The 24,093-nt window shown below is 39.3% G+C and overlaps 1 protein-coding gene across 3 annotated transcripts in view; it reads left to right on the top strand.

Moving 5' to 3' along the window:
• The window catches only part of LOC102805844 (glycerol kinase-like), a 119,066-nt gene that overhangs the window by 92,870 nt on the left and 2,103 nt on the right, over positions 1-24,093 (top strand). For 2 of the 3 annotated variants that reach the window (XM_085499030.1, XM_085499031.1), the window contains exons 13-14: positions 8,591-8,728; positions 15,314-15,403. In XM_085499030.1, coding sequence (XP_085355156.1) covers positions 8,591-8,728; positions 15,314-15,403 — 228 coding nt within the window. The remainder of the gene's footprint in view (positions 1-8,590; positions 8,729-15,313; positions 15,404-24,093) is intronic. The other variant, XM_085499032.1, reaches the window with a different exon arrangement.

The raw sequence follows: 24,093 nt of genomic DNA, 5'->3' as shown, positions 1-24,093 counted from the left end.
TCTGGACGCAGAGTTTACGGAAACTGAAGAAATCGAACTCAAATTACTAGAGAGGTTTAGTTCGATCAATTTATTCCTGACAGTAAACAAGCCAGCGAAGCAAGAATTACATCCAGTCCCACAACTTGGTCAACACGAAGTAAATCAACAACCAATCCCTCCAGATGATCAACAAGCACCGGTCCAACAGCTCGTACCGCCGCCGACACCTCAAGTCGCACTGCCGCCGACACCTCAAGTCGTACCACCGCCGACACCTCAAGTCGTACCGCCGCCGACACCTCAAGTCGTACCGCCGCCGACACCTCAAGTCGTACCGCCGCCGACACCTCAAGTCGTACCGCCGCCGACACCTCAAGTCGCACTGCCGCCGACACCTCAAGTCGCACTGCCGCCGACACCTCAAGTCATACCGCCGCCGACACCTCAAGTCGTACCGCCGACACCTCAAGTCGCACTGCCGCCGACACCTCAAGTCGCACTGCCGCCGACACCTCAAATCGTGCTGCCGCCGACACCTCAAGTCGTACCGCCGTCGACACCTCAAGTCGCGCCCCCAGTACCGACGTTTCAAGTCGCGTTTCAACCACCTGTACAACAGTTCGATCAACCCGCTAATGCACCAGTGCCTCAAGTAGAAGTTACACAAAATAACTTTTTGAACAATTCAATTCCAACAGCTCATATTTCAGGTATGAATCCACAATACACAAAATTTAATTCTGTTCAATTGCCACGTATTGATTTGCCCGTCTATTCAGGCGAGTATACGGGGTGGGCTGAATTTTGGGATATGTTCAATGCTGCTGTAGGTTTAAATCCACAACTTAGTCCTATAATCAAATTTGCTTATTTGAAAAGGTCGTTAGAGGGGGAAGCTCTAGAAGTAATAACCGGCTTAGATCTTACTATAGTAAATTACAGTTTGGCACTCCAGCTTTTGACCGAACGATTCGGCCAGCCACATCAAATTATCGCTGCTCACATGCGTGCATTACGCACAGCAGACGCACCCAATTATGATGCCAATTCTTTACGGAAATATCATGATACCCTGAAAAAGCACATCAGGGCACTTCGTTTATTAGGTGTACCAGAGGCGGGCTATGAGAAACTCCTCATACCCATGATACTGGATACATTCCCAGTTCAATTTCAACAAAGTTTAGCGCGATCCAACCCAAGCGGGGAATGGACATTAGTCACACTCAGTCAGCACATGTTACACGAGGTTAAAATCCTCGCCATAGGTCAGGTAGATTACGACACAAACCCTTCAGCAATACATGCTTTCACCCAGAGTACACATGACTCAACACAGTTCAAGTCCAAACGATATGGGCGTCGTAATTACAATAATACTGACAAATCTTACAGTGGTACCACATATTCTGATCAACAGAAACAAAACCATGTCACACAAACTGATCACACTCATGGTAGAACACAAATTGGTGACAGAACCCCACATTGCATATACTGCAAAGGCAAGCATTACACCACAAATTGTACAAATATTTCAACTAGAAAGGATCGAGTCGAATTTATTACCCAAAATAAACGATGCTTTAATTGTTTGGGAAAGCACATGTTGTCTCAATGTAAGTCTCATTTCACTTGCCGTGTTTGTAAGAGTAAACATCATACGTCGATTCATTTTGATAAATCTGGAACTGCGCAAACAAATTCAACGAATTCTAGCAGGGCAAACTCGCATTTTTCACATTCAGCAAATACTGGTGAACAATCGCGTTTTACCGGTAGTGACTCAAAAATTAACTCTGACAGTCCGCGACGCGCAATGCTTCAAACCGCACGAGTTAGTACGCATTTTCGAGGTACTAAATGTGTTGCTACCCTCCTATTTGACAATGGCAGTGATAGAAGCTTTGTCACAAACTCTTTCGCACGTAAACTAGGTGTAATCCCAAATTATAACGAATTATTGAGTCTGAATTCGTTCTCCAATCCGCGTTCCGGTGTGCAGTCCATACCGAGAACCACGCTGTCACTACAAAGCAAAGATGGCATTAAATCCCTGATCGATGTACTGATGGTCGACTGTATTTCCGAGGGATTGGAGAACACTGTAACTTACGATATTGCACGTTTGCCACATTTGAGAGGTCTATCGTTGGCCTATCCGCCGTCAAATCGATCCACATTAAACATCGATATTTTGATAGGCGCCGATCACTATTGGGATTTTGTTACACACAACTCACGCATAGTTAGGGGCAAACCAAACGCTATACCGACTGTCTTTGGGTACCTATTGTCAGGGCCTTTCACTACACACAACAGGACAAACAAAACAAATTCATTCACCATTGCTTCTATCCGAGCACATGGCAGTGTAATGGATAAAATGATTGCTAGTTACTGGGACCTGGAGTCAGTGGGTGTTAAAGATACGATTACAAGACAACATGCACTCAACATTACACATGAACAACAATACAAAGAATATACCGAAAAATCCAAAATTGAAAATAATATTTCGACCCCAAAAGTGTCCGAGAAATGTGCCCAGTGTCCGACCACTGGTACGAGTGACACCGTTAGCGATCGACCGCTACTTTGTACGCCCCCAAGTCAATCCAGAGGACATGTCAATTCGGAGAACGAAATTAGTCCTCATTTCCATAAATCAGCAGAAGATTTCATAAAAACTGCTGAAACAGTGTCAGGAGATATCATCGATACAAACCGCGAACCTCCTGAGCTACAAAACTCCAAAATTAATGATCAGATCGTTTCGTTACATGTCGCCTCTGAATCTGACAATTTACTCGGCCACCATTTTGAACTTCACAATGAGCCAAACATCGCACCGAAGGAGATTATTCACGCAACTGAATCAAACTCAGAACCTAGTCTTGAAAAGATTATCGATATTCGCCGTTTCAACGATCTACATCGTCTGTTGAAAGCAACTGCTTATATATTTCGTTTCATTTCGAAACTCAAATCCAAATTGAACCACACTCCGAGTAATTTGTCAAGTAGACTTGCTCTCTCAACACAGGAGATATACGACGCGGAACACGCTTGGTTGACATCGATTCAGTCAACACATTTCGGAGACGTTGTCAGTTCTATTCGGAGACAACAATTTAGACATGGCGTACTTCAAAAACAACTTAAACTATTTCTTGACGATAAGTCAATACTGCGAATTGGTGGTCGGCTTCAGAATACCGACTTTCCTTTCGAAACCATGCATCCAATACTCCTTCCTGGTAAACATCGGTTTACTACGCTCATAATTCTTGATGCTCATCATTTATTAAACCACGGTGGGCCGTTAACCACAGTTAACAAAATTCGGGAAAAATATTGGATCACCGCGATTCGCAGACATGTGAATTCTACATTGAGATCTTGTGTCGTTTGTAAGAAGGTCGATGGAACTCCATTTCCCCTTCCTACTCAAGCTCCACTTCCTGATTTTCGAGTGAAGGAAGCAGTCCCATTCGAATTCTGCGGAACAGATTACACGGGACATTTGTTCGTTAGGGACCAACACACTGGTCTTTCTAGTAAAGTTTATGTACTAATTTTTACGTGCGCCTCAACTCGATGTATTCACTTAGAATTAACTCAAGATTTGACCGCCGCATCATTCATTTTGGCTATGCGACGTTTCACTGCTCGACGGTCAACGCCCCGGAAAATGATCTCAGATAACGGTTCCACATTTATAGCCGCCGCTAAGATTTTGAAAGGACTCGAGTCCAGTCCTGAGGTACAAAACTATCTTACCAAAAATCGTATATCGTGGCGTTTTAATCCTAAACGAATGGCGTGGGCCGGAGGCCTATTCGAGAGAATGATAGCCATAACAAAAAATTGCTTGAAGAAAATTCTAGGTCGTGCCAACGTGACTTTTACCGAACTATCCACAATTTTAGTCGAAGTCGAGTCGTCAATAAATGACCGCCCATTAACTCATCTCTCCGCAAGTGTCGAAGATTTAGCTCCACTGACTCCATCCCACTTGTTAAATGGACGTCAGATTAGAATGTTACCCCCAGCTATTCCTAGTGTTTCTGAACCCAATTTTGAGATTGATAATATTACTGCAAATAAAAGAGCTATGTATTTATCCTCCCTTCACAATGCTTTTAGTAAGAGATGGCAAAGAGAATATTTGACGTCACTTACTGAGCGTCACTTGAATCAAATCAAAGGGACAACCAATAATTGTATAAAGGTGGGGGATATTGTCCAATTACACCAGGACATCAAAAAACGATGTCATTGGTTACTAGGTCGTGTAACTAAATTGCTTCCAGGCAAGGACGGTATCGTCCGAGTAGTGGAAATACAAACCAAAAACGGCTCAACAAATCGTTCTATACACCATCTTTATCCACTCGAACTAAATGCAGAAACACCAGAGAATACACTCTCAATTCCCGAGGAAGTTATTGGTAGTCCCTCCGTTGAAAATGAATTTTCTAGTCAAATCCACGACTTTTCTAGTCGGCCCGAACCAAGGGCTTCAGCGCTCAAAGCGAGCGAAAGTATACGGCAAATGTGCCGTGATGGTGTTGTATAACTTTGTAGAATTTTGAACTTTGTATTGCACTGTAACTTTATTTCAAGTTTTCAATGAGAATCATTTGTTCCGTGCAGTAAATCAAAACCTGCAATGTGTTCATGATATACTGTATTGATATACCGTGTTATTTGCTGTTTAGCTAAGATTGAAACTCACAATTCATATCTGATGTTCAATGTGATTGACATGTGTTTATTGTTGAGAGTCTGTCATTTAAATTTCAGAGATTTATTCAAGTTAATTTTAAAATTTATCATGTTCGATTCAGGTTATCCCGAGATCTTCTCGTGATTTTTGCGCCCCGGAGTATGTCGCGCGCAGTTATCTAACATGAACAAATTTTACTTTCTGTATGATGTTCTCCAAGCTAGTTTGTAATTTCAGACATTGTTTTGATAACCACGAGTTGAGTCCTGAGAGACTAGATCGGTTTCTGTAGCAACCGTGACGCTATATCCAAACGTTCGCTACATTGTTTCCCATTGCGTTCACGTGGTACTTGTCTGTTTACCGCCCAAGATTCCCACCAAAGTTCTGCCTCGTGTTAGTCGCGTGTCACTCCTAATATGGAATGTCAGCGCTATGTTTCGTTTGTATGCGCCAATCATTAGCGTTGTTTTATTTTCGGAACGTTTTGACATGATATATTCTAGAGTACAAACACGTGTTTGGCTCTTCTCCGATTAGCTGTCACCGAGACAAATGCCGCTCTAATGTTGACAATTACATTAACCAGGCAAAGCGCTGTCGTGAGAAGTCCGATTCAGGCCGTCGCTGTAATTCCTTCTATGGTAGCTTCGCAACTTGATGCTCGTTATGCACACCCTCTTTTCTATGCTCTCTACGATGTCAACTCCTCATGGAGCTATTATTTAACGATCTATATTTTATACCAAGAAGTATTTGCTGTACAACGTATTGATGTTCATGTTGAGTACAAATAAACCAATTTGAATTATATCTCACGTCTGTTCAACTCAAGAAAACACAACGCAATCGATGTCCGTTTCAATAACAATTCCGCATGATTAGTCAGTTCGTTTTATGTGACAAAAAGAACACCCCAACGCCTAGTTTTGCGATATAAACTTATCCACCACAGTTTGTAATAACTGGGGTTCTAAGGCCTGGGATATTTTTCAGAGCCACGTTAAAATTGCTAAGACTGACCACGTCGCTCGGGCTGGCTGGCGGTCAAGCCTCAGAGTTCTGAGAGGACCAAGCAGGGCAGGGATTTATACATTGACATTTACCCCCCCCCCCACATTCTGTCAGCCAGGGATCATCTGTTGGAGCCAGCAACAAGGGATTAATTTTGTTTTTCCATCAGCGATTGTTGACTATAGGTCAGTCTTGTCACTGGACATTGGGATTCTCTGGGGACAAGGCTAGCCAGTTGTCCTACCATTAGGAGACTGTTTACTGTTGAATTGGAGGCCGAGACCCTGAACGAGGGAACCAACCAATTTGGAACTTATCGGTTGTGTTGGCCTCTCCAGGCAGACTTCCTTTTGAGTCTCTCCTATCAGCACCACTCAATACTTTGAAAACAGTCTTCCTACTCGCCCTTTCCTCAGGCAAGTGTCGGGCTGAACTAAGGTCCCTGTCCTTCTCGGACGGGTGTGTTGCCTTTATGGACAATCAAGTCGTGATAAAGACACAAATCGGGTTTCTCGCCAGGAAGCAGAGCCCATAATGCGTTCCATAACCGATCGTCGTCCCCAGGCTGGCAACATTCGAGCACAGAGTTGCTACGAAAGTACAGGTTTATATGTGGCCAGGGTAAGCAGGGACAGACCAGCCTCCCTGACTTCCATGGCCAGGGTAAGCAGGGACAGACCAGCCTCCCTGACTTCCATGGCCAGGGTAAGCAGGGACAGACCAGCCTCCCTGACTTCCATGGCCAGGGTAAGCAGGGACAGACCAGCCTCCCTGACTTCCATGGCCAGGGTAAGCAGGGACAGACCAGCCTCCCTGACTTCCATGGCCAGGGTAAGCAGGGACAGACCAGCCTCCCTGACTTCCATGGCCAGGGTAAGCAGGGACAGACCAGCCTCCCTGACTTCCATGGCCAGGTTGATCACTGTGACTAGGCTTGAGGTTTTAACCGTTCGGCTTTCTCGACACAGGGTCTACAGAGACACCAAGTACGGGCGCACAAGTTGCATGCGATTACTAACTCACTAGCCTCCCTCGAACATATTTTGAAGGCAGGCTTCTGGAGAACGCAGAACGTTTTTATCAACCACTACCTAAGAAATACTTGATTCATTGAGGAGGGTTTCTTTAGGATGGGTCCCGTCGTAGCGAGTCAGACTTTGGTTGTTGACCCAGCCCGAACGACAACAGTGCTCCCTTCGCATAGGTGATAAGTAAGTCTCAGCAATTTTGCGGACCGATTTCTACCATCGGCACTCCCTGGAACTTCAAGGTCTCGCTTTCGGCCTATGCCCTATTGCAGAACTGTTTCGGCCTTTATTTCAAGCTAGTTACCCAAGAATTGGGGTTGGGGTCTAGCATTCTCGGGTACACCAAACCCCCTCACTGTGGCAGCATTTGGCTTCTGCTCCTGGGAAGGCACAGGCAAGGTAAGACACCATTTCCTGCATTGATCTTCACTAGGTGGTAGTCTATTACTGGAGAGCATTATCCCGGACTGGGACACCCTTTTCATCACTTTCTGTTTACTCTGAAACCCGCCACCTATCTGCGTCTGACTCTGCCTACAGTTCAAAATAGTCATTTTGACTGACCGGAGTCTAGGATGGGTAATTGAACGTAGTGAATTTAGGCAGAGGGTTCTCGGAATCCGCCTATTAACATAGTTCATACCCACCATAGACTCCTGGTCCCGCCCAACCACCCCACTTTTTCCGTAGCTTTGGCTTAGTCCTCGGTGCAGAAAAAGGAGTCAGAGTGTTCTAGAAGGCAATATGGCTACGTCTCATTGCCTCGATCACATGGTTCGTGATGTGAGGGAAATTTTGAGGTCATGGGGCTTTTCCTTACCTAGATTTGTTTATCAGTCATTGGCTGAATCGCAGATTAATGCCTACAGTTCAAAATAGTCATTTTGACTGACAAGTTCAGTGACATATGTACATTCTGAGATAAAACGTCCAGCAGAGAAGGCAATTGAAATGGCATTACTGGGGGTAGTTGCATTGTTAATTAGGTTGCACAGCGCATGTTGTGAAAAACTAGCAAAACACACTTACATGTATGATCATAGCAACACTGTAGCAGTTTACAACAATAGTGTTTCACTGTTGACCATGAGCAAAACTAACCTAGAAAAACTACATTTAATAGATTGAGTGGAATCCTTGATTGTTGAACAAATCATTTCAATTCAATATGTCATGTGGGATTAACGTCTCTAATTGAAATGCTTTACCCATGATGCACTGGTGCATACCCGGTACTACATGTATTTGTACATGCATACTATTTGTGTAGTTGAATGTTGAACACTACTTTGGAATTAAACTACATGTAGTTGATTAGATAATTTGCATATTAATTAACCAACAAAAATACATGTTTTTGATCAATCTATGATGCAGCATGAGCATATATACCATGTAGCTGGTATATAGTTACTGTAATTTTTTTTTAGCTGTGGCTGCTGTAGTCAAGTGTCATCATACAGCAACAATTAGTCTCTTATACAAGTCTCAGTCGGATGCATGGCCTTGTGATCGTTGCATTGTCCTAGGCATAGAGCATAGTTGTCTGAAGCATGCTGAGACAGAAACTGTTATATGTTAATTGGTTGTTCAGCAAACATTAAAGAATATTCAATCTATACTAGTCCACAGATTACACTCAACGCTTTTGTAATTTTTCCAAATATTTTTAGAAAGAATTTGTCGCCAATTCGAAACTATATCTATTGGTCAAAAATTAACATCAAATTTGCAGAGCAATACATAACAATGTGCAAACTTTTGGCAAAAAACAAATTCACATTCAAAGGTTTATTTTGACCTAGTTATTTACAATGTCTTTTTGTTATTTCAGTGAAACCGTCCATGCCAGAAACCACAGCCTTAGGTGCTGCCATGGCTGCCGGTTATGCTGTTGGTTTATGGAGTCTACACCCTGAAGATTTAACAGCTATTACTACAGAGACTTATACACCATCCATTACACAGGAAGGTAGGATCACATTATATAATGTTACACTATATGAGATATTACAGTCATTACTACAGAGACTTATACACCATCCATTACACAGGAAGGTAGGCTCACATTATATAATGTTACACTATATGAGATATTACAGTCATTACTACAGAGACTTATACACCATCCATTACACAGGAAGGTAGGCTCACATTATATAATGTTACACTATATGAGATATTACAGTCATTACTACAGAGACTTATACACCATCCATTACACAGGAAGGTAGGCTCACATTATATAATGTTACACTATATGAGATATTACAGTCATTACTACAGAGACTTATACACCATCCATTACCCAGGAAGGTAGGCTCACATTATATAATGTTACACTATTAGAGATTACAGTCATTACTACAGAGACTTATACACCATCCATTACCCAGGAAGGTAGGCTCACATTATATAATGTTACACTATTAGAGATTACAGTCATTACTACAGAGACTTATACACCATCCATTACCCAGGAAGGTAGGCTCACATTATATAATGTTACACTATATGAGATATTACAGTCATTACTACAGAGACTTATACACCATCCATTACACAGGAAGGTAGGCTCACATTATATAATGTTACACTATATGAGATATTACAGTCATTACTACAGAGACTTATACACCATCCATTACCCAGGAAGGTAGGCTCACATTATATAATGTTACACTATATGAGATATTACAGTCATTACTACAGAGACTTATACACCATCCATTACCCAGGAAGGTAGGCTCACATTATATAATGTTACACTATATGAGATATTACAGTCATTACTACAGAGACTTATACACCATCCATTACACAGGAAGGTAGGCTCACATTATATAATGTTACACTATATGAGATATTACAGTCATTACTACAGAGACTTATACACCATCCATTACACAGGAAGGTAGGCTCACATTATATAATGTTACACTATATGAGATATTACAGTCATTACTACAGAGACTTATACACCATCCATTACCCAGGAAGGTAGGCTCACATTATATAATGTTACACTATATGAGATATTACAGTCATTACTACAGAGACTTATACACCATCCATTACACAGGAAGGTAGGCTCACATTATATAATGTTACACTATATGAGATATTACAGTCATTACTACAGAGACTTATACACCATCCATTACCCAGGAAGGTAGGCTCACATTATATAATGTTACACTATATGAGATATTACAGTCATTACTACAGAGACTTATACACCATCCATTACCCAGGAAGGTAGGCTCACATTATATAATGTTACACTATATGAGATATTACAGTCATTACTACAGAGACTTATACACCATCCATTACACAGGAAGGTAGGCTCACATTATATAATGTTACACTATATGAGATATTACAGTCATTACTACAGAGACTTATACACCATCCATTACACAGGAAGGTAGGCTCACATTATATAATGTTACACTATATGAGATATTACAGTCATTACTACAGAGACTTATACACCATCCATTACCCAGGAAGGTAGGCTCACATTATATAATGTTACACTATATGAGATATTACAGTCATTACTACAGAGACTTATACACCATCCATTACACAGGAAGGTAGGCTCACATTATATAATGTTACACTATATGAGATATTACAGTCATTACTACAGAGACTTATACACCATCCATTACACAGGAAGGTAGGCTCACATTATATAATGTTACACTATATGAGATATTACAGTCATTACTACAGAGACTTATACACCATCCATTACACAGGAAGGTAGGCTCACATTATATAATGTTACACTATTAGAGATTACAGTCATTACTACAGAGACTTATACACCATCCATTACACAGGAAGGTAGGCTCACATTATATAATGTTACACTATATGAGATATTACAGTCATTACTACAGAGACTTATACACCATCCATTACACAGGAAGGTAGGCTCACATTATATAATGTTACACTATATGAGATATTACAGTCATTACTACAGAGACTTATACACCATCCATTACCCAGGAAGGTAGGCTCACATTATATAATGTTACACTATATGAGATATTACAGTCATTACTACAGAGACTTATACACCATCCATTACACAGGAAGGTAGGCTCACATTATATAATGTTACACTATATGAGATATTACAGTCATTACTACAGAGACTTATACACCATCCATTACACAGGAAGGTAGGCTCACATTATATAATGTTACACTATATGAGATATTACAGTCATTACTACAGAGACTTATACACCATCCATTACACAGGAAGGTAGGCTCACATTATATAATGTTACACTATTAGAGATTACAGTCATTACTACAGAGACTTATACACCATCCATTACACAGGAAGGTAGGCTCACATTATATAATGTTACACTATATGAGATATTACAGTCATTACTACAGAGACTTATACACCATCCATTACACAGGAAGGTAGGCTCACATTATATAATGTTACACTATATGAGATATTACAGTCATTACTACAGAGACTTATACACCATCCATTACACAGGAAGGTAGGCTCACATTATATAATGTTACACTATATGAGATATTACAGTCATTACTACAGAGACTTATACACCATCCATTACACAGGAAGGTAGGCTCACATTATATAATGTTACACTATATGAGATATTACAGTCATTACTACAGAGACTTATACACCATCCATTACACAGGAAGGTAGGCTCACATTATATAATGTTACACTATTAGAGATTACAGTCATTACTACAGAGACTTATACACCATCCATTACACAGGAAGGTAGGATCACATTATATAATGTTACACTATATGAGATATTACAGTCATTACTACAGAGACTTGTACACCATCCATTACACAGGAAGGTAGGCTCACATTATATAATGTTACACTATATGAGATATTACAGTCATTACTACAGAGACTTATACACCATCCATTACACAGGAAGGTAGGATCACATTATATAATGTTACACTATATGAGAGATTATAGTCATTACTACAGAGACTTATACACCATCCATTACACAGGAAGGTAGGATCACATTATATAATGTTACACTATATGAGATATTACAGTCATTACTACAGAGACTTATACACCATCCATTACACAGGAAGGTAGGCTCACATTATATAATGTTACACTATATGAGATATTACAGTCATTACTACAGAGACTTATACACCATCCATTACACAGGAAGGTAGGCTCACATTATATAATGTTACACTATATGAGATATTACAGTCATTACTACAGAGACTTATACACCATCCATTACACAGGAAGGTAGGCTCACATTATATAATGTTACACTATATGAGATATTACAGTCATTACTACAGAGACTTGTACACCATCCATTACACAGGAAGGTAGGCTCACATTATATAATGTTACACTATATGAGATATTACAGTCATTACTACAGAGACTTATACACCATCCATTACACAGGAAGGTAGGCTCACATTATATAATGTTACACTATATGAGATATTACAGTCATTACTACAGAGACTTATACACCATCCATTACACAGGAAGGTAGGATCACATTATATAATGTTACACTATATGAGATATTACAGTCATTACTACAGAGACTTATACACCATCCATTACACAGGAAGGTAGGCTCACATTATATAATGTTACACTATATGAGATATTACAGTCATTATTACAGAGACTTATACACCATCCATTACACAGGAAGGTAGGATCACATTATATAATGTTACACTATATGAGATATTACAGTCATTACTACAGAGACTTATACACCATCCATTACACAGGAAGGTAGGCTCACATTATATAATGTTACACTATTAGAGATTACAGTCATTACTACAGAGACTTATACACCATCCATTACACAGGAAGGTAGGATCACATTATATAATGTTACACTATATGAGATATTACAGTCATTACTACAGAGACTTATACACCATCCATTACACAGGAAGGTAGGCTCACATTATATAATGTTACACTATATGAGATATTACAGTCATTACTACAGAGACTTATACACCATCCATTACACAGGAAGGTAGGCTCACATTATATAATGTTACACTATTAGAGATTACAGTCATTACTACAGAGACTTATACACCATCCATTACACAGGAAGGTAGGCTCACATTATATAATGTTACACTATATGAGATATTACAGTCATTACTACAGAGACTTATACACCATCCATTACACAGGAAGGTAGGCTCACATTATATAATGTTACACTATATGAGATATTACAGTCATTACTACAGAGACTTATACACCATCCATTACACAGGAAGGTAGGCTCACATTATATAATGTTACACTATATGAGATATTACAGTCATTACTACAGAGACTTATACACCATCCATTACACAGGAAGGTAGGCTCACATTATATAATGTTACACTATATGAGATATTACAGTCATTACTACAGAGACTTATACACCATCCATTACACAGGAAGGTAGGCTCACATTATATAATGTTACACTATATGAGATATTACAGTCATTATTACAGAGACTTATACACCATCCATTACACAGGAAGGTAGGATCACATTATATAATGTTACACTATATGAGAGATTACAGTCATTACTACAGAGACTTATACACCATTCATTACACAGGAAGGTAGGATCACATTATATAATGTTACACTATATGAGATATTACAGTCATTACTACAGAGACTTATACACCATCCATTACACAGGAAGGTAGGCTCACATTATATAATGTTACACTATATGAGATATTACAGTCATTACTACAGAGACTTATACACCATCCATTACACAGGAAGGTAGGCTCACATTATATAATGTTACACTATATGAGATATTACAGTCATTACTACAGAGACTTATACACCATCCATTACACAGGAAGGTAGGCTCACATTATATAATGTTACACTATATGAGATATTACAGTCATTACTACAGAGACTTATACACCATCCATTACACAGGAATGTAGGATCACATTATATAATGTTACACTATATGAGATATTACAGTCATTACTACAGAGACTTGTACACCATCCATTACACAGGAAGGTAGGCTCACATTATATAATGTTACACTATATGAGATATTACAGTCATTACTACAGAGACTTATACACCATCCATTACACAGGAAGGTAGGCTCACATTATATAATGTTACACTATATGAGATATTACAGTCATTACTACAGAGACTTATACACCATCCATTACACAGGAAGGTAGGCTCACATTATATAATGTTACACTATATGAGATATTACCGGTACAGTCATTACTACAGAGACTTATACACCATCCATTACACAGGAGGGTAGGCTCACATTATGTAATGTTACACTATATGAGATATTACAGTCATTACTACAGAGACTTGTACACCATCCATTACACAGGAAGGTAGACTCACATTATATAATGTTACACTATATGAGATATTACAGTCATTACTACAGAGACTTATACACCATCCATTACACAGGAAGGTAGGCTCACATTATATAATGTTACACTATATGAAATATTACAGTCATTACTAAAAGTAAAAAGCAAAACAAGTAATTTGGCAAGCCTACTAGAGTTGGGAAGATATCCACTCCTAGCAACAAGCTTATAATATATCATCTAATATTGGATCAAAATAAATAATTCTAACAACTGGGTAACGGATATAAAACAAATTTTAGAAAATTTAAATATGGGAAATATTTCAGAAAACCATAAATCTCTTGATGACAAAAAAATCACTGAAACAGTAACGCGCAAACTAGAACAATCCTTTAAAATATATAGCACAGAAACATTACACGATGACAATAAAGGTAAAAACCACAAAAACAAGTTACGAACCTATCGGAAAATTAAAACAGAATTTGCATATGAAAAATATCTCACTACAATCAAAAATTCAAATCATAGTGTTGCAAAGACGAAACTCGGAATTAAGGGCTCATACCCTTCAAATCGAAAGGTACAGATATAATAACCTTTTAGCGGAGGACCGAATTTGCTTAGTTTGTGACAAACAGAAAATTGAGAATGAAAAACATTTTCTTCTCAATTGTAATGAGAAGGAGAAATGAGAAATCATGATCAAGAATATTAAATACAATAAAAGCAACTTGAGAACGGATGATGAACACCTTACAGATATACTAAAAAGTAAAAATGACAAAACAATCATTGAGCTAGGAAAATTCATCCACACTTGTTTCAAATTACGACAAGAAAAAATCCTAAAATGCCATATGCCTCAACCAACCACCAAATAATTAAAAAAAATTTTTTTCCTCTTTTCTTTATTCAAATGTCTGTGATTGTCTTGTGTTTTTTTGTTTGCTAATTTTTGTCTGTGTTACTTTATTGTATTTTCAACTAAGATCCCACTCGGGATACGATTTTAATATAGATTATTATTATTACTACAGAGACTTGTACACCATCCATTACACAGATAGTAGTATTGTTTGACTGTGTTTATTTTTTTAGAACGTGATACAAGATATGGTAAATGGAAACTAGCTGTACAAAAGTCAATGCAGTGGGAAGGACATACATCAAAAGAACAACAGAAGGAAGGTAATGTAAATGTCCTATCAGAAGTGCCTCTCCAATAGTAATTGACAATCAACAGTCCTAGTTTTTACCACATGTCTAAAATCATATGTAAAAATCACAAACTGAAAGTGCCTCATCTTCATCTGTATAGTATGTCGATTTCAATGCAGTATTCTGTGAAGTGCATAGAATGAGAAATCAAAGAAAGCTTAGAAAGAACTCCCATGTGCTGAGAGTATTGGAGACACATTAAATATAATTTGAAATTACTTAGCTGAAAACTAATTATGCAAATCAGAAAATTAACATGAACAGATTTGATTGTAACAAAAACTCTATGTACCAAGTTTAATTGAAATGTGATTAGAACCAAAAAATTATGAATTATTATGCTAATTGGGGAAATAATATGAACAGAGTTTTACCCCAAACTAATTAGGTTTGTACATTGTCCTAGAGCATCTTTGTACTAAGTTTCATTAAAATGGAAATTAGTACTTTAGATATCAGTGTGAAAGCTTAAAATTGGTTAATTATGCAAATTGGGTAATTAATATGTACAGATTTTAACCCACAATTATCCAGGTCTGTCTAGAGTCCTACAGCATCCATGTATAAACATTCATTGATATGTGATGATTACCGGGGTAGTACCTGAGATATTAGTGTGAAAGTTGGAAATTGGTTAATTATGCAAATTAGGTGATTAATATGCACAAATATTTACCAAAAACTAATTGGGTCTCTGCATAATTTTAGATTCATTGAAATGTGATGATTAGTACTTTAGATATCAGTAGAAAAGCTGAAAATTAATTATGCAAATTAGGTAATTAATATGCACAATTATTTACCCTGAAACTAATCAGGTCTCTGCATAGTCCTAAAGGATCTATGTACCAAGTTTCATTGAAATGCGATGATTAGAACTTGAGATACCCGTGGAAAAGCTGAAAATTAACTAATTATGCAAATTAGGTGATTAATATGCACAAATATTTATCCGAAACAATCAATCTCTGCATAGTCCTTGAGTATGTAAGTACCAAGTTTCATTGAAATGTAATGCTCACTACTTATATCAAAAGCTGAAAATTAATTAATTATGCAAATTAGGTAATTACATGTACTGATATTACCATAAAAACTATCAGGTCTGTGCAATGTCATATGACATCTATGTACCAAGTTTCATTGAAATGTGATGATTGGTACTTGAGATATCAGTGGAAAAACCGAAAATTGACTAATCATTATGCAAATTAGGTAATTAGTATCCACGGATTATTACCAAAAACTAATCAAAACCTAGCATTAGTTCAGAAAATCTATGTACCAAGTTTCATCAAAATACAATGAGTGGTTGTTTAGATATCAGTGGAACAGTCATGGAACCACTAAAAAATAGCTAATTATCATGCAAATTAGGTAATTAATATGCACGGATATTTACCAAAAACTAATCAAATCTGCGCATATGTTCAGAGCATCTATGTACCAAGTTTCATCAAAATCCAATGAGTGGTTCTTTAGATATCAGTGGAACAGTCATAGAACAGCTAAAAATTAGCTAATTATCATGCAAATTAGGTAATTAACGAGCATGGATTTTAACCAAAACCTAATCAAAACCTAGCATTAGTTCAGAGCATCTATGTACCAAGTTTCATCAAAATCCAATGAGTGGTTCTTTAGATGTCATAGAACAGCTAAAAATTAGCTAATTATCAGGCAAATTAGGTAATTAACGAGCATGGATTTTTACCAAAACCTAATCAAATCTGCGCATTGGCCCAGAGCATCTATGCACCAAGTTTCATCAAAAACCGATGTATGGTTCTTGAGATAGCAGTGGAACAGTCGGACACACATACACACATACACACATACACACACACACACACATACAGACAGACACACTAACTGCAAAGACTCCCATTTTGTGCTTCGCACATGGGAGTCAAAAATATAGCAAGTATAATTGCTATAATTATAGAAACTAGCATGGGTATCATAAAAAAAAAAAAAAATAAAGAAGAAAATGGTCATAATACAGACTTTAGGATTTTGAACATCAACATCAATGTTTCCCATTACTAATAGACACCAAGAAAAACCTTATCAAGTATTGGTTACGCATACAAGGGCTTCCAGATAAATATCTTACAAAACAAGCATATTATGAACAAGTGAAATTCAATTTACCATGGTGTTCATCGGTTCAGAATTTAGTTATTGACTCAAGAATTCAAACTAGTAAAACAGATTTGAATATGAAGAACATTGATAAGACTTTAAAAGAAAACTATATTACATTTTGGAAACAGAATGTCAATCAAGAAAACACAAAACTAAGAACATATGCAAAATTCAAAAACACTTATAATTTTGAGTCATTGTTTGGCTATTGAAAAAGGAAGGCACACAGCCAAAAACTCCCATTGAAAAACAAATTTGTAATTTGTGTTCCCAAAATAAAATAGAAGATGAAGTTCACTTCCTTTTAGAATGTGATCGGTACAAATATATTAGACATGAATTGCTCACAGAAATTACATTAACTAATGCAGGAGATAAATTGAGTAATTTTATATTTTTGATGAGCAACAAGGACTCCAAGACAATTAAATGTATGGGGACCTATCTACTTAAAGCCATGGAGTACAGAAAACTTTAACGTATCTATTTATATTGTATTGTAATTGTGTTGTGTATGAATATATTTATTGCTTTTTACCAAAAGAAATATTGTAATTTCTAAGGATGCAATAAAACTTGATTATTATTATTATTCAACAAATTTGATCACATCACAAAATAACACAATCTATGGTATTACATAAGAGTATAGTTATTGTATTTAAATTTTTATATGAATCAGGCGATAAATTAGTGAGGAATTAATTCATTTTTGTTTGAATATCAAATAGAATATGATATGCACCTGTAACTCCTGTAACCTGAAATTATCCTATTCATCTTTGAGACACTGTCGCAAAATGGCTAGTCAGCCAAATTTTCTCAAATTAAAAATCAACGTGAATATGTGCATATACATGGTATTTGTGTTACGTTTGTATAGACTGACTGCAAACTTGCTGGTCAGCTGGTTCAATTCCTCATGGACCAAGACTGTTAAGTAATTGTTAGGAGATCAATTTTTAGTTCCCGTTCGGACGCAGTCCGAAAACGGGGACTTATGTTTTGACCTTTGTGCGTCCGGACCTGTATCTTAGAAACGGCTGGACCAATCACAATCAAACTTTACACATACATCATACATGAGAGTATACATATGCACGTTAATTTGTTTCACGATCTGATTCAAGATGGCCGAATGGCGACCATGTTTGTGCTAAAAATCATCAAAAACAAGCATTTCTCAGCTGTTAACAGATGGATTTTGTTCAAACTTGGTATATACATTAGACATTATAGGACCTTGATGAACATCGTTTTGTTTTACGATCTGATTTAAGATGGCCGAATGGCGGCCATTTTTGTGCTAAAAAATCATCAAAATCAAGCATTTCTCAGCTGTTTACAAATGGATTTTGTTCAAACTTGGTATATACATTAGACATTATAGGACCTTGATGCAAATAATTTTGTTTTTCAGATAAGATTCAAAATGGCCAACTGGCGGCCATTTTGTTTTAATGAATGTGGTTCTCGTGCCATATCTCCAACTTGTTTTGACTGATTATGTTCAAATTTTAAATATCCATTATACATCATGTCATAGATATACAGATATATTGGTTTGACGATCCTATTAAAAATGGCCGAATGGTGGCCATTTTTGTGCTAAACAATCATCAAATATCAAGCATTTCTGGATGGATTTCATTCAAACTTGGTACATATATTAGACATTACAGGTTCCTGATGCACATCATTTATTTTTCAGATCGGATTTAAAATGGCTGTCTGGCGGCCATTTTGTTTTAATGATTGGGCTTCTAGAGCCGTATCTCTTAAATGCTTTGACTGATTATATTCAAATTTTATATATTCGTTATACATCATGTTATATATATATACATGTATTCAAAATGGCTGATTTTGAATGCTGTTCCAGTACTTTTTTGACGATCAGATACAAATGTCAATCATTTTAATGGGAGGCAGTGAAGTCTCTTTGAAGGCTTCGCAGGCTGCCTGGACATAGATGGAGGTACGACTCTGGGTCTCCCTCCCCGGGGTCCTCGAGCTCAGTCTCCCCCTCGTCCTCCCTTTCGGGAAGATGGAGTTCGGGAAGCACTAGCTCCTTCCCGTGGGATCGCGCCTTATGCAGCACATACCAGCTTGGCGCAGGAGGGTTTCCGATCCCTGGACGCTCGTAGTAGTGTCGCATGGGTATCAGATTCCTCTTCGGTCTATTCCTCCTCTGACTCCTCACCCTCCCTCAGGTCTTTTGCCGAGGGACGAGGTCAAGGCAGTGATGATCCAACAGGAAATAGCAAGCCTTCTGGAGAAAAGGGCGATACGCCAAGTGGGAAACCCTTCATGTATCACCAGGGTTATATTTTCGCATCTTCCTCGTTCTTAAGAGTTCAGGGGGGTGGCGTCCAGTCCTAAACTTCAGTCGGCTGAACGGGTTTGTGGAACTCAAGCACTTCTGAATGGAAACACCGGCTTCGGTACTTCGGTCAGTGCGATTGGTTGGCGTTGCTGGATTTGAGCGACGCTTACCTCCACATTCCCATTCACCTCTCATGCAGCCGGTATCTCAGACTCCCATTAGAGGGCAAAGTCTATGAGTTTACCGCCTTCCCCTTCGGTCTGTGCATGGCACCGTATGTCTTCACCAGAGTGCTAAGACAGGTGACCCAGCTGCTATACCGGTTGTCTGTCTATCTGCACCCATATCTCGACGACTGGTTAATACACAACCGAGACAGGGAGGTCTTAGTGGAGCATGTGCGGTTGACGCAGACGCTCCTACACGAGTTGGGCTTTTTTATTAACTAAAGTCCAACCCATTACCGTCCCACAGCCTGGTTTTTCTGGGTATGCAGTTCGATACTGAGCAAGGACGTGTTCGCCCCTCGCAGAAGCGATGCGGCAATATGTCATCCGCATATTTGGGCCGACACATCTATTGGTAGGAGATGCAGACTGTCTTACTGTCTGATATTTTTTTCAGGAAGTCGCACACCACCACAGAGTCCTGCTTCGGACAGACAACACCACAGTAGTGTCGTACATCAAGGAGGGGGGACGCGTTCCCCCATGTTGTCGAAGCTAGCGGAGGAGATTCTCCTTTGGTTCCTGGATAACCAGGTTGAGCTATCGGATTACCATCTTCCGGGGGTACGCAACAGCGGCGGGCTCCTTCTAGAGACGTATTTGGTTCTAGAACATGGAGTAGCAGACCATCCTAATGAGTGGCGGACCGGCAGTTTTGTCTCTGGGACGGGCCCCAGATAGTTCTGTTTGCCAATCCTGGAGTGCCAAGCTCCCGACGTACGTGTTACTCCTCCTGGAGACCATCGATCTCTAAGAGTCACAGGGACGCTTACACTTTTTGCACTTCAACTGGGCACCAAGTGTTGGAGTAATTAGCAATTAGCCTGTGAAGGTCTGGCTCAAAATGTTGCTGGAACTTGTAGTCGAGTCTCTCGTAGAGTTGCCAGATCTTCCGGATCTGTTGTCCCAGCCGGACGGCACTCTATCGATGAGCCCTGCTCTATTCCATATTCACGCGTGGAGGCTATCAATAAACTCGTGCAAGCACTAGGCTTTTCTGCCGAGTTCTCCAAGTTCCTCGTTTTGGCACAGTCGGACGGCACCAGATGTTTGTACGAATCCAGATGGAGACCATACATTGATTGGTGTGACGGAAGGGAGATTGATCATCTCAGTCCCTGTATTAGCGAGGTAACCGATTGTTTCCTATATCTTTGATCAAGGAAAATCTATATCGACAATTCTTGGATATCGGTCAGTTTTATTCCCAGTTTTATAGAATCTGCTGGACTGAAACTGGTTTTGAGTTCTATTATGTTACAATTGTTTTAGTCTTTCCGCTCGAAGGGTCCACGCGCCAAGGGGCTAGCTAATCCTCCTGACTGCGTTACGACACCCCCTCCTTCGAGCCTATGGATAAGGCAGACCCTAGTATGTCACTATGTAAACAGTTTTTCTTTTGGCTCTAGCGTTAGGTAGGCGGCACTCGGAGATGGGGGCACTGTCCTTTAGTGGCGGATGTGCCTCCTTTATGAACTCACTAGTTATTTTGAAGACTCGGCTGGGCTTTCTTGCCAGGAATCCCAGGGCGCATGACCCTGAGCCGACCGTCATCCCGTGTCGCACTTTCATAGTGGGCAAGGAGGGCCGTCTGGGGTGGATTCTATGCCCGGTCCGAGCTCTGAGCTGGTACTGCGACTGCACCAAGGTGTCTAGGGGCAGTGAGAAGCGCATGTTTGGCTTTTACGGGCGGGGCAAACAGAGCCACCCTGCTTTGAATATCACCATTTCGCGGTGGATTGTTTATACGGTCGTGGAAGCATATACTTAACTGCTTCTTTATCGGTTCGTTGAAGGCACACAGGTGAAGGCACACGAGGTGCGCGGGGTAGCTAACTCATTGGCTCTGATGTTTGGGGCCTCGCTCAAGCAGGTGCTTAGAGCAGAGTTCTGGAGATCTCAGAATGTCTTCATTAACTATTACCTGAGAGACCTCTACAGGTTGGGTCCAGTGGTGACGGGTCAGACAGTGTTCCTTGACCCAGCATGCACCACCTAGGGGCCCTATGCGTGAAAGCGGTAGCCCGATAGTGTCTTTAGTCGAAACCAGCCTCCTTTGCTTGACGCGGTCGGTTTTGTTCAGCGCTATCAAACCCCAGCAATACACTGTTTTGATGCATTAAAATTGTTGGCGCCCTATTTTATTGTTCAGTCAACCAGCTTTAGTGAGCCTCTCCATATTGGGGGGTCTACTTTCGAGGCACCCAGTCCCTGAAAAGTCGCCTAAGTCGTTTATCCTGGGCCAAGACTACTATCCTTGTTAGTGAGTAGTTTTATATTTCTCTCAGGTTTTTTTACCTTTCTTTTTTGTGTCGAAAAATATATACATTTCAGCCGTCGGAGCTTCCCCAGCTCCGGTGAGCGTGCTACTCTGCCTAACGAGTAATAAATGGAATTTATTATTTCCACGGACTTTCTGGTAGGTGATGTACGATAGTAAACTATTAGGGTTGTACAAACCCGTTTGTTTACCTAATCGTACCTACCAGAAAGTTCGTGGAAACCGCCCACCTCCCTACAACTTCCGGCAGCCCGGAAACGTTTGTGAGAATAGGATCGGTCAGACCTCGCGAGCGTGAGCCTCCTGAGAGTGACCCCTTAGGAGAGGCCTTTTTTCTATATTGAATGCTACCTTAAGGTGTTCTTTGTAAACAGGGTATATTCTCTAATAGTTTCCGATCAGGGCTGTAATCTGTAGTTCAGCCTAACGAGTAATAAATGGAATTTATTATTTCTACGGACTTTCTGGTAGGTATGATTAGGTAAACAAACAGGTTTGTACAACCCTAATATTCAGTCACATTCAATCACAATAATTCAGTTTAGCATGCTTTTGTTCTGTGAACATCCTCTCGCCATCAATACAACTGATAATCGCATCAAGCCTTGGAAAAGGTAAAGTGACACACTGGTTTACAATGTTCAGCATTGAATTGGCTGTCAAGACATGAAGGCCCAACGCCTGCCCTACAAAAACATTTGTAATCAGTGGTGGTAGAATAACAGGGTCACTATATCATGCCTTGTGATAATGTAAATCTGAATTTGAAAATCACTCACTTAATTTTCAAGGCTTAGTTGTCTGCTATCATCACTGCATCCAGCAGTCTCTGTAGCTGACGTAATTGCTGAACCTGTGCTAGTTTGAGTTGTTTAGTTTTTAATTGTGAATTTTCGCACTAGAATCTGTGCAGTTCCCACACTGGTACCAGGATTCAGAATTATCTACTTGCAACCTAGCTGAGTCTGTCCAAGTCCTAGTCATTGCACCCTCTTGTGCTCACATTTTTATAACGTAATAAAAACCCAAAATTTTGATCAGTAGTACCCACCCCTACTGGTGTGTTACTTACATGTATGTTGATAATTCAAGCTAATTGCAGCATGCAAAAGATTACCGTACTCATAGTCTCATTACACTCCAATTCCGATGCCTTGGCATACTGATGAATCATGTTCTTAGTGACCCTGCTAGCCTAGTCTTTGGTGACTTGATCCATGTGGTGTTATATAACACCCCACCTAACCGACATGAAGTAATAATGCTTCCCCATCTAAAGCGAGTGGGAAGCATTCTTGTCTTTGTATGGATTGTATCCTTCACTTCAGAATCTTCTAAAAGGTACTTTTCAGGCTCTACTTTTGGACTTTTGTAAAACTCTTAAATTTCGGCCACTTTTAAATTTGTTGGGGTGGTTGTGTTTTTGAAATCAAAATTTCATTGAACTGGTTGAATTTTTGGAGTGAATACAAAAACAAAACTTCTGTTGAAACTCATTCATTTGCAACATTTATGTGCAAAAGAAAACAGATTAAAAATAGGTTAGCACGGCTGAAAAAACTTGCAGAATTAATGCATTTCATTTGTTATCATGAAAGCTGTTAAAACACTATCAGTTTTACCTTTAAATATAGGCTAATCAGTAATCACCTCTTTAAAAAACGTCAAACCAATGCCA

Source organism: Saccoglossus kowalevskii, chromosome 5 (assembly GCF_978046115.1).
Source record: "Saccoglossus kowalevskii chromosome 5, keSacKowa6.1, whole genome shotgun sequence".
NCBI lineage: Eukaryota > Metazoa > Hemichordata > Enteropneusta > Harrimaniidae > Saccoglossus > Saccoglossus kowalevskii.
This window is presented reverse-complemented; position numbering and strand designations above follow the sequence as displayed.